Here is a 9,252-nt window from a genome sequence, read left to right on the forward strand (position 1 = left end):
GCATGATTGAATGGTGGGAAACAAGAAAAGGACATAGGAAGGGGGTGTAGGATGAAAAGAAAAGAGCTCTCGAAGACCTCTTGGGTTTGGTGTGTCTATAAGAAACCTGGATTTGTCAGGCAGTTTGCTAGGTGTTTGAAACTCAACAGATATCTGGATTGGAGGTAGGGACTGGACTAGATCTGGCAAATGAGGCAGAGACACTGTACACTTCCTGTTAGTTCTGTTTCCTGGGGTGGGGGAGGGGCAGGAAAGTGTGTTAGGTCAGAGTGGGTTAGGTTCTGTGGCAGTTGAGAAGAGCAATGAGCCAGAAACTAGGATGGAGAGAAGGGAAGGAAATGCCATGCCCTTACACAGGGTTTACAATTCCAGCATCTTGCGTTACCCAACATATAGGGTGAGAGAGCCTTTGTAAGCTAGGTTGTGGTGGGGTCCTTTTGCAGGAAGCAGCTTGTGTATGGCATGGGGGAAATGTCAAGGCAGGAGAGGCAGAGATCACTCCAACTTTTTTTTTTAATGGGGGACAGTTAAAAAGGAATATATTTACAAGTTGTGGGAGGCTCTGGAGCAAAAGACCCTGACGTGTGGAGGGAGGAGGAGTTCCCATCCAGTAGAGGACCCAGGGTTTGTCTTTTCTGTGAGTGGAGATGGAGATGCCTGAGATGACATTCCTTTCATGATGTCCTCCTCCCTTCCCCACCACAGCCAATTCTCCCCTACTGCATGTACCACTTCTCTTCTATGTCACCACACCAGCGACAGCTTCTGGAGAGGACCCAAAGCTACATCCGCATGTTCTGTGCTGGCCTCATGGGCTTCATCTTTGTCCTGCTGATGTGCTTGTCCCCTTTACATTGGGTACGGTTCATGGTAATGAAGGACAAGAAGAAACTCTTTGCGGGGCTCTGGACTGTGTGCCACCATGATCTCTGCTGGAGCCACGTGCCAAAAGCACCCTGTGAATGCCTTCCAGAGCCTAGAGCCCCCTCCTTTGGTAGATCTGCTCAGATCCCCTACAGCTTGTCTCTCTCCCTTTCTCCTTCCCACAACTCTACCCCTTCTTTTCTCCCGATTCACAAGCATGTAAGGACAGCTCCTCCAAACAGGGTAAATTTATCCCAGTTTGTCTTCACTAGACTTCTCCAATGACTTCAAAGCCCCAGCTCCTTAATTCTTGGAAGCTAATGCCTAGTGACCTTGTTCTTTTTCCTTCCTCTGCACTCACAATTTCCCAGGGGGGAAAAATAGTAGTAATTTGCACCTTAATATGAAAGTTACCTCATAATATGCCTCTCAAGGTTATAATTTCAACTTTTCTCTCATTGTGGAATAAATTATTTCTTTCCTTGTTAAAGGAATTCCACATGTCAATGAGGAGATGGAAAGAGGGTCCTTACTGGTACCTGTGAGGCCACCCACTTGGTGGCTCCTTACTCTGACTCTATTAGATGTAAGACAAGTGCTAATTCTGTCCTCCTCTGCCCTTCAGTCCCTTCCCTAGACCCTGTCTAGCCTTATTAGAGGGCAGGTCACCTCTTCTCCAGCCAAGCCTCTCCTTTTCCACTTCTCCTGGCAGACTACCTCCAATACTCCAGGGCCTTCTTCCTCATCTCTGCCTTCATCATCCTCATTATCATTATATGGCTCAGCACCTTTCTCACCAAAGGGCCAGGAGACAAAACCCACATAGATCTGGGCATGTCCATCCTCTCTTTCATCTCAAGTGCAAAATAATGAGGTTGGAAAAGTTTGTCCCTGGAGTCCCTGTACGTCTTCCCCTTCTGGGCCATTTCTCCTTATTTTACCAAGTCATTCCCTACCTCACGTGAACACTGCCATCATAGGACAGTGTCTCTTCCCATAGGGAAGAAAGCTTTTGGTAAACTTTTACTCCTTATGGGTCTATTGCCTTTAAAGGGGGGGCTCTGAAGAAACTATGCCTAATCCAATGGAAACATCTCTAGAAGTTGTTATCTGATGGACTAGCAGAGGAGATATCATAGGCTGGAGGCCCTTGTGGCACTAAGACAAATTTCAATGTAGCTAGCTGGTACCTGTTCTAGTGGTCTTATTTATAGGCTCCAACTTAATAACCTTATTCCAGTCAAAGCAGAAGTTCTTCATTCTCTCATTCTAGTTAATTGCCAAATGGGTCTTCCCATGACACTGCCATGTAATAGGCCTCCATGGCATAATTGAGATGGTTGAGGGTGACAAGGAAGTGCAAAGAGAGGGAAGAGGGTGGAATGGGAGGGATGGCAGAAGGAGGGTTATGATGGGGAGTGATAGCTTTCATTCTGATCCCAGGCACCTGCCTACTCCTCTGCCTCATTTTGTTCCTGATGCAAGTGAAATTGTACAGTAGGAACGTCTTGGAGCCCCATTTCCTATTAGCCTACAGCCTCAATTGGTGGGGCAGTATCTTCTACATGACAGTTGGTGAGTCAATCCTCCTGTTAAGCAGTGAAGGCACAGAAAAGAAATTTCTACATGGTTGGTCCCCTCTCTTTTGCTTTCTTTTGGTTGTATGTTTGACATATTAGAATCTCATAATTTGGAAGGGCTCTGTAAGAGTTATTTCTATGTCAGTGAACAATTCTTAATAGCAAGTCCCTCCAATTGAAAACTTTTTTTTTTTTCTAAAATGATACTTGTCCCTACACAGGTAGGAGTAAGATTCAGGAAGTAAAGAAGGAAAAGACATTAACTGAGCTATGAATAGTTCTTCTGTCCTTCCAGAAGACATCTCTTAAATTCCTCTCTCCTTTTATTATATTAAATAACCTCTCCACCTTAATGGATCTCCAAAATAAAGCTTCAACATATGACATATGTTCCTCTGTAATATTACTAATATAAAGCAGAGATATAGGAGTTTTGCCTGTGTAACATTTCACCTTTAATCCTGCTAAGCCACATACTTATTTTTATTCATTAATTAACAATGGCCTCCAAACCATTGCATCACACACCCTATTAGTAAAACACTTTTCAGCAAGCATTCTGAAAAGACACATTTATTTATAAAATATGTACATGTATTATATCATTCATATATTTATTACAGTGTAAAATATACTCAAAAATGGAACTGAAAACAAAATTTGCTAAAAATGCAAAAATAAACTACTATTTTCTGCCTGTGCCCCAATGAATTGGCTTGCATACCCCTTGGGAAATACTGTACTACAGAAAAGCTGGGATCAATGTTTTGAATCTCAGCTCCCTAAAGATAATGAACAGGATATTCAGAAATGTATTGTAAAGCAAATTCTATTATAATTAAGCCAGTGCCTCAGGGGTGTTTGATGACTTAAGATTTTATCTATTACTAATCCACAACGCTGACCCTGACCTTTTCTTTTTCTCTAGGGTTCCTCTCTGGACTCAATCACATAAGTTCTCGGGCTCCTTCTCCAGATCAAAATCTCCTTGTGATTCCTATAACAAGGACAAGAATAGGAAATACGGCTAGAGTAGACCGGGGGCTAACTGAAACAAATGTAGGTGTTTCTAAGTGGATGAATCAGGCACCAGAAAGGCAGTCAGGTTCAGTGGCACAATCAAGTGTCTACACAGAGAAAGGGACTCAGACAAAGACAGTAACCCAAAAAGTGCTAGGAAGTCAGGTTGAACCAGAGGTCCAGGCTGAGTCAGGGACCCACACAGAGCCAGAGATAGGAAATGAATCAGCAATAAAAGATGGGTTAATAACTACAAGGTTAGCTACTGAGATAGAACCAATTGACACAGTAGAGCCAAGGCCTGAGGCAGAGATAATTGGGAGTGTGGCTGATGATATGTCAAGCAATAGCCTTCAGGGTAATGAAAACAAAATGACCAAAAACTGGAATTATGAGGACAGAGATTCAGCTGAGAAAAATGAGGATGACAGAACAAAAAATTAATCTTAGATACAAGGTAGTGAGAGCAAAGATATTAAAAACAAACAAACAAACAAACAAACAAACCCTAGAAGGCTTAAAGATGTTTTGTTGGGTCTGAAGTGTGGTAGGAGTATCAGAAGTAATTCTTTTTTTTTTTTTTTTTTTACATTTTATTTATTTTTGAGAAACAGAGTGAGACAAAGCGTGAGCGGGGGAGGGGCAGAGAGCGAAGGAGACAGAATCTGAAGCAGGCTCCAGGCTCTGAGCAAGCAGTCAGCACAGAGCCTGATGCGGGGCTTGAACCCACAAACTGTGAGATCATGACCTGAGCCGAAGTTGGATGCTCAGCCGACTGAGCCACCCAGGCGCCCCAGAAGTAATTCTGATATAATAGTATGACGATTCTTTTGAACCGCACCCCCCCCCCCCCCCCCCCCCCCCCCCCCCGGATTATACCTCCTTCACGGAGCAAGTGGTATTATGGATGAAAGCAAGCCATTTGTATGGGTTAGGGCAAAGGCACCAATAATGTAAGGCTCACAAGGAAAGAAATGCAAAGCTTATTAAAGGAAGTTTCCATGTTAGTGTTGTGTGCTGTGGCTGGGAAAGGTTGGCAGGAGATGAGATGCCCAGGCCACCAAACCTTTCCAGATTTCCATGACCACACAATGGCACATCTCAGTGGGACTGAAAGAACTTTCAGTTTGGAAATTCAAACTCTCATTTTTGGTCCTTACTTCTTTAATTCATTAGGCTGACTTTTGGCAAGCATTTAACTTTCTCGGGCCTAACATCCTTCATTGACCAGCTAGACTCTGAGATTTCCTCTAGTGCTCTTTATGGCCACGAATGATAAACAATGGAGAAATTATTCCTTTGGCCATTGGCTCGTATGACCCCAGATTATTTTAGCAAGTAACTTAGTCTAGTCAGAGGAACTAAATTCAGTTCTCTACCTCCAAGGCTACTTTTGGCAACTCCTTATTTTTTTATTTAGATACCTCATTTAAAAATGTAGCTGAATCCCACTGTTTTTAACTATTTGGAAGAACTAGAAAGGAAGAAAAAAAGAGAAAGGCAAAAGGCCTGAGACTCTCTGACAGAGTCTACCACATAGACTCAGGGAATTTCAGTGAGGCCTTAAACAGTTTCACAAAAGAGATTGTGGCCTTTGAAACTGGAAGCTAGTTTTTTGGTTGGAAATATTAGTAGTTCACCATGAAAATCCACTCTTAACTCCTTAAATAGTTACTATTGCTGGCTGTTTGCACCTCTAGCTAGTCAGTCAAATTTTATGACCCTTAATTTTGTCATCTTTAAAAGTGGCTTCAATAAATGATACCATCTCCATTCCACATATTTTACTTTCTGGAACATTAGATAAGGAACCAGGAGAGAGAAGAAGATGAACAGGGCAGGAAGCATTAAAAGATATTCCTCCCAGCATAATGAATTAACAGATGCCTGCCTTAAAGTACAAATTCTCTAAGAGGATAGTTAAAATTTTGGCCATACTTTAATGTGTGTTACTTAAATCAACTGGATAATTACATAGCCAAATGTGACTAAGCAGATGCTTTGATAGATGACAGAGGAGGAAGAAGAAACTTTGCAAAGGGAAGGTGTAGTGGGGGGGGGGGAGAATTTTGTGAGCTTTCCGTCAGGATGAAGGGGCTGATTACCTGGGGGGCAGGCATACTGAAACAGTAAGAAGAAATGTGGGACACTGGTAAAGACAAACTTCATTTCCATTACAATTTTGTCTACAACCATGAAAGTATCCAACGTTTGACTGGTTTGGAAACCTGTAACCTGCATTTTCTTGTATTCATACCTGTCTTCCCATGCATCATCCATCCATCAAAAAATTATAAAAGAGTTATTGAACATGAATAAGTAGTTCACTGTGTAGAGGGGGATAGAGACAATAAGAGTAAAGGGTAAAAAACAGGTTTCTGGAATTCTCATGGCACACAGAAGTCTCAGCCCAATTCAGTCTAGGGGCTTAAAGGAAAGCCCCTGGAATTGGTAAAACATGAACGAGCTCAATCTGGAAAAAGAAAAATGATAACTAGAACTTGATCTAGGAGAAGAATCCCCGAACAAGTCTTTAGTGTAAAGCTGACTTTCCCAAAGCTTCTGTAAACCGAATAATATTACAGCAGCCTGTTATTAAAAGGTAGAAAGGAAAAACAAAATTTAATCAGCCATTTTTGTTCGTGGGACTCTAGCCTCTTGTCATAAATGCTTGGCTTTCCTTTCTCCTTTCTTTCCTCTGTCCTCTTTTACTTTTTGCTACTCCATTCTTTTTTTGAGTAATAACCATTCCTTTCCACATTTTCTTACACATGGAAATTTCACCTTTTTTCAAACTTTATACCCAATATCACCTCTGGGTTTTCTTAAGGGCTCAGCTAATTATTTGAAAACCTTGTATAAAACTCTAGGTTTTAGAAAAGGTCCATCATCTAGCTTTAAAGGAAGGGTTTATTTCCTTTTCTGTTACATTTGCTCTTTGGAGTATTTTGAAAAGCTGTTCTGTAAGTTCTTCTTCTGAGAGTAGATGAAAACAACAGTATTAAACACAGTATTAACCTGTGATGCTTTTCTTTCTCATCCTTCTGTTGTGGGAAAGTGCTATAGTTCTTCTACCCCTAGAGAAGGTATTTGCTCCACCACTCTCCTCTTAGGACCCTCCTGAGTGGCTAAGCTAGCTCAAAGAGCCTGCCTTTGCAGTAGGGTCTAAGGCAGAGACAGTCCTGATGCCTCATTCCAGAGTATCAGTGGTTCCATTCTTCTCTTCCCCCTCACTGTCCCAATTTACTAACAGAACTAAATTAAAAATTTTAGTGTCATGAATAAAAACAATATAGTCAACATTCAAAAATCAACATCTAAATTAAAAATTAGCCATCTAACCAGTAGAAAAATGTAGCAATAAAGCTTATAATAATAAAGAAAATACATAAGAATAAACACAAATGTGAAGGATCTATGTGAAGAAAACTAGAGTTTTCTTATAAGAACAGAAAACTTATTTAAATAGTAACATACCACCTAATTAGTCACATTCCAGCCGCCTCTATAGCTAGAGATGATCATATTACATATTTGTGGCTGATGAGACATCAGAGGAAATATGTTGTGGAGTTACAGAGAATATGTATTTGCTTTACAAACACTCCTGGCACTTCTCCCAGTTTTTTCATTTTGCCTTAAATGATAGTGTGATGGCTAGAGCTGCAGCAGGTCATATTAGAAACACGAAGAGACAAGCATGAAGTCAGAAGCCAGCATCTGAGGATGGCATAGCAGAAATGTAGAAAAAAGCTTAAGTCCTTAATGACATTGTTGAGCTGGTGAAACAATGCCAAGAATGACCTCCTTCCAGAATTCTTGTTATATGAAAAAAATAAAGCCTTAATTTTAAAGACAGCGTTAGTTTTCTATTATAGGCAGCTACATACTTTTCTAGCAAATACAAAGTATAAATACTACAAAACATAAATATAAAATCAGGTGGTAGAAGAGAAGAAAAGTGAGGAGAAATACTCTAGTGCTGATTTAATTATTCTCATAATAGGAAATCATTGGACCCATCTATAGAAAGAGAGAATTAAAGGTATAAAGTTATCATTATGAATGCATTCAATAGAAAAAATGCAAACTTTCCAACTTACTTTAAGAAATACAAACACAAAAAGTGAAGGAAGCACAGACCACATTTTGAAGAAAATTAAATCTATAAAAGAAGTGTATCTGAAAATAATGATATGCTCAAAAACCAAATAACTCATTAATGAGTGTGAATACTTAATATTTAACTAATAAAAACTATGTGTTTCAGATTGAACCACAAAACAAAATCTGAGGTTATATACAAAATGTATACCCCAAGCAAAGTGATTCAGAGGATTTTAAAATAGAAGGATGAACAATGAACATGTAGAAAAAAATTCAGAAAATAACATCATTTACAGTAATTGCTCAAAGAAAAATGAAATACATAGGTATAAACCTAACAAAACATGATCTGTATGCTGAAAATTATAAAACACTGATGAAAAAAATCCATGAAAGTCTAAATGAATGGGAGACATACCTTGTTTGTAGATTAGGAGACTCAACAGAATAAAGATGGGGGTCATTCTCCCCAGATTGAGCTGTAGGTTTAAGGCAATTCCTATCAAAACCCCAGCAAGGATTTTTGGTGACATAGATAAACTTATTCTGAAATTTATATGGAAAGTCACAGGCCCTAAAAACCTAAAACCTGTAAAAAGAAAAACTGGGAGGAATCACTGTACCCAATACTAAGGCTTGCTATAGAGCTGCATAATAAAGACAATGTATTGGTGAAGGAATAGATACATAGATCAGTGAGACAGAATAGATACCACGCAAATATGCTCAACTGAAACACAAAGACAACATAGTGGAGGAAGCATAACCTTTTCAGCAAATGGTGCAGGAACAATTGGACACCCCATAGCTATAAATATGAATGCCAACCTAAACCACACACCTGGTCCACAAATTAACTCAAGATAGATAGATCACGGACTTAAATGCAAACCAGACTTATGAAACTTTTAGGATAGACACGAGGAGAAAATTTTCCGGACCTAGGTCTAGGTAAAGAATTCGTGGATATGACACCAAAGGAATCAATGAAAGGGAAAAGTTGATAAATTGGAACTCATGAAAATTAAAAACTTTGGCTCTATGGAAGACCCCGTTAAGAAGAAAAAATCTCCTAGATGACTGAGAGAACATATTTTCAAGCCATGTATCTCAAAAAGGACTAGTATCTAGAATATGGAACGCTTAAAATTCAATAATTAAAAGGGGCACCTGGGTGGCTCAGTCGGTTGAGCGTCCGACTTCGGCTCAGGTCACGATCTCGCGGTCCGTGAGTTCGAGCCCCGTGTCAGGCTCTGGGCTGATGGCTCAGAGCCTGGAGCCTGCTTCCATTCTGTGTCTCCCTCTCTCTCTGCCCCTCCCCCGTTCATGCTCTGTCTCTCTCTGTCTCAAAAATAAATAAATATTAAAAAAAATTAAAAAAAAATTCAATAATTAAAAAAGACACACAAATGGAACCATTCAATTAGCAAATGTGCAAGATGCATGAACATGCACTTTACCATTGAGGATATACAGAAAGCAAATAAGCACATGAAAAGATATCAAGCATCATTAGACATTAGAAGAAAGTTAAAAAACCATTGTGATGGGGTGCCTGGGTGGCTCAGTCAAGTGTCCAGCTCTTGATTTTGGCTCAGGTCATAATCACAAGATCATGGTATTGAGCCCTGCACAATGCTCCATGCTCCACACTGAGCATGAAGCCTGCTTGAGATTCTCT

General features: G+C 40.1%; 1 protein-coding gene across 2 annotated transcripts; it reads left to right on the forward strand.

Moving 5' to 3' along the window:
- The first annotated feature begins 200 nt into the window (after window positions 1-200).
- LOC125910118 (transmembrane protein 202-like) lies at window positions 201-5,240 on the forward strand. 2 transcript variants are annotated; one of them, XM_049613827.1, is made up of 4 exons: window positions 201-397; window positions 706-958; window positions 2,308-2,439; window positions 3,373-5,240. In XM_049613827.1, exons 1-4 carry the CDS (start codon window positions 320-322, stop codon window positions 3,906-3,908), a joined length of 999 nt encoding a protein of 332 aa, XP_049469784.1. In that variant the 5' UTR covers window positions 201-319; the 3' UTR covers window positions 3,909-5,240. The 2 variants fall into 2 exon arrangements, with proteins under 2 accessions (XP_049469784.1, XP_049469785.1); XM_049613828.1 differs by lacking the exon at window positions 2,308-2,439 and having other exon boundaries at window positions 202-397.
- Window positions 5,241-9,252: the final 4,012 nt, after the last annotated feature.

Source organism: Panthera uncia, assembly GCF_023721935.1.
Source record: "Panthera uncia isolate 11264 chromosome B3 unlocalized genomic scaffold, Puncia_PCG_1.0 HiC_scaffold_1, whole genome shotgun sequence".
NCBI classification, from domain to species: domain Eukaryota; kingdom Metazoa; phylum Chordata; class Mammalia; order Carnivora; family Felidae; genus Panthera; species Panthera uncia.

Coding starts and splice junctions, on each gene's coding strand:
- LOC125910118 (XM_049613827.1), top strand. CDS start 320: ATGGAGAGAAGGGAAGGAAATGCCATGCCCTTACACAGGGTTTACAAT. Junction 398..705: donor TGCGTTACCCAACATATAGG/GTGAGAGAGCCT, acceptor TCCCCACCACAG/CCAATTCTCCCCTACTGCAT. Junction 959..2,307: donor CCACGTGCCAAAAGCACCCT/GTGAATGCCTTC, acceptor TTCTGATCCCAG/GCACCTGCCTACTCCTCTGC.